The sequence below is a fragment of the Argentina silus genome (genome assembly GCF_951799395.1).
Source record: "Argentina silus genome assembly, chromosome: X".
Taxonomy (NCBI): domain Eukaryota; kingdom Metazoa; phylum Chordata; class Actinopteri; order Argentiniformes; family Argentinidae; genus Argentina; species Argentina silus.
Genome location: NC_139653.1, coordinates 25,301,703 through 25,302,450, shown reverse-complemented (window position 1 = coordinate 25,302,450; position 748 = coordinate 25,301,703). Strand labels below are relative to the sequence as shown.

Genomic DNA, 748 nt, shown 5'->3' with positions numbered 1-748 from the left:
ACACACACACACACACACACACACACACCATTGGTATTCTGACAGCCTCTTATGCAATCACTCGGGTGATCCTGGAGCATACAGTGGAAGGTTATAGAGAGAGAAAAACATCACCAAACCCAGACCCCCGGTCTCTAACGTTAAACCCTACCGTTGGTGCAGTTAACCTCCTTAGGCTCTCCCCGAGCGAGTCCAGATTCACGCGCTTTCGTCTGGTCGCACGTTTGGGTCCCGTTTGGTCCTCGAAAGGGCACGCGAGCTTCTCCACGGGGCTCCTGCCATTCCAGAAAACGCGCGAGAAGGGACAGGAATCTCCGTCGTCTCCCCCGGGGCTCTCGAGGCAGTCCGAGCCCATCGAGCTGAATGACTCCGAAGAGATCTTGCGCGAGGAGGACATGATGCTGCTGGTTCTGCTGCTGAACGCGAGGTGCCCGGGCGCGTGCGCGTTAAGCGGCCACGGAAAATCATCAGATTCGACTCGCGTGGGAGAGAACCAGGGGGAGGCGCACAGCGCGCGCCGGTCGGTCAAAGTCGAGGGAGAATAAAGGATGTGCGAGGGCACCAACGGTACGCGAGCATTTAGAGGAAAAATGTAGACTATTCCCCAAACACCTAGCGAACTACCGGAGAGTCATCAGCTGAGACATACTGTGTTTGTCATAGTTAATGTTAATGTAGCATATATTTATGTAGGCCTATTTAAAAGTCTAGAGTCAGATGTAACCGTTCCCCTGCTGCGCAATGCGAG

The 748-nt window shown here is 54.3% G+C and overlaps 1 protein-coding gene across 1 annotated transcript in view; it reads right to left on the bottom strand.

The window, feature by feature from the left end:
* gucy1a2 (guanylate cyclase 1, soluble, alpha 2) overlaps positions 1-397 on the bottom strand; it is a gene marked incomplete at both ends in the record, with an annotated part of 30,299 nt that extends 29,902 nt beyond the window's left edge. Inside the window, one exon of the mRNA XM_083695265.1 lies at positions 152-397. Within this exon, the coding sequence (XP_083551391.1) occupies positions 152-397 (246 nt within the window). The remainder of the gene's footprint in view (positions 1-151) is intronic.
* Positions 398-748: the final 351 nt, after the last annotated feature.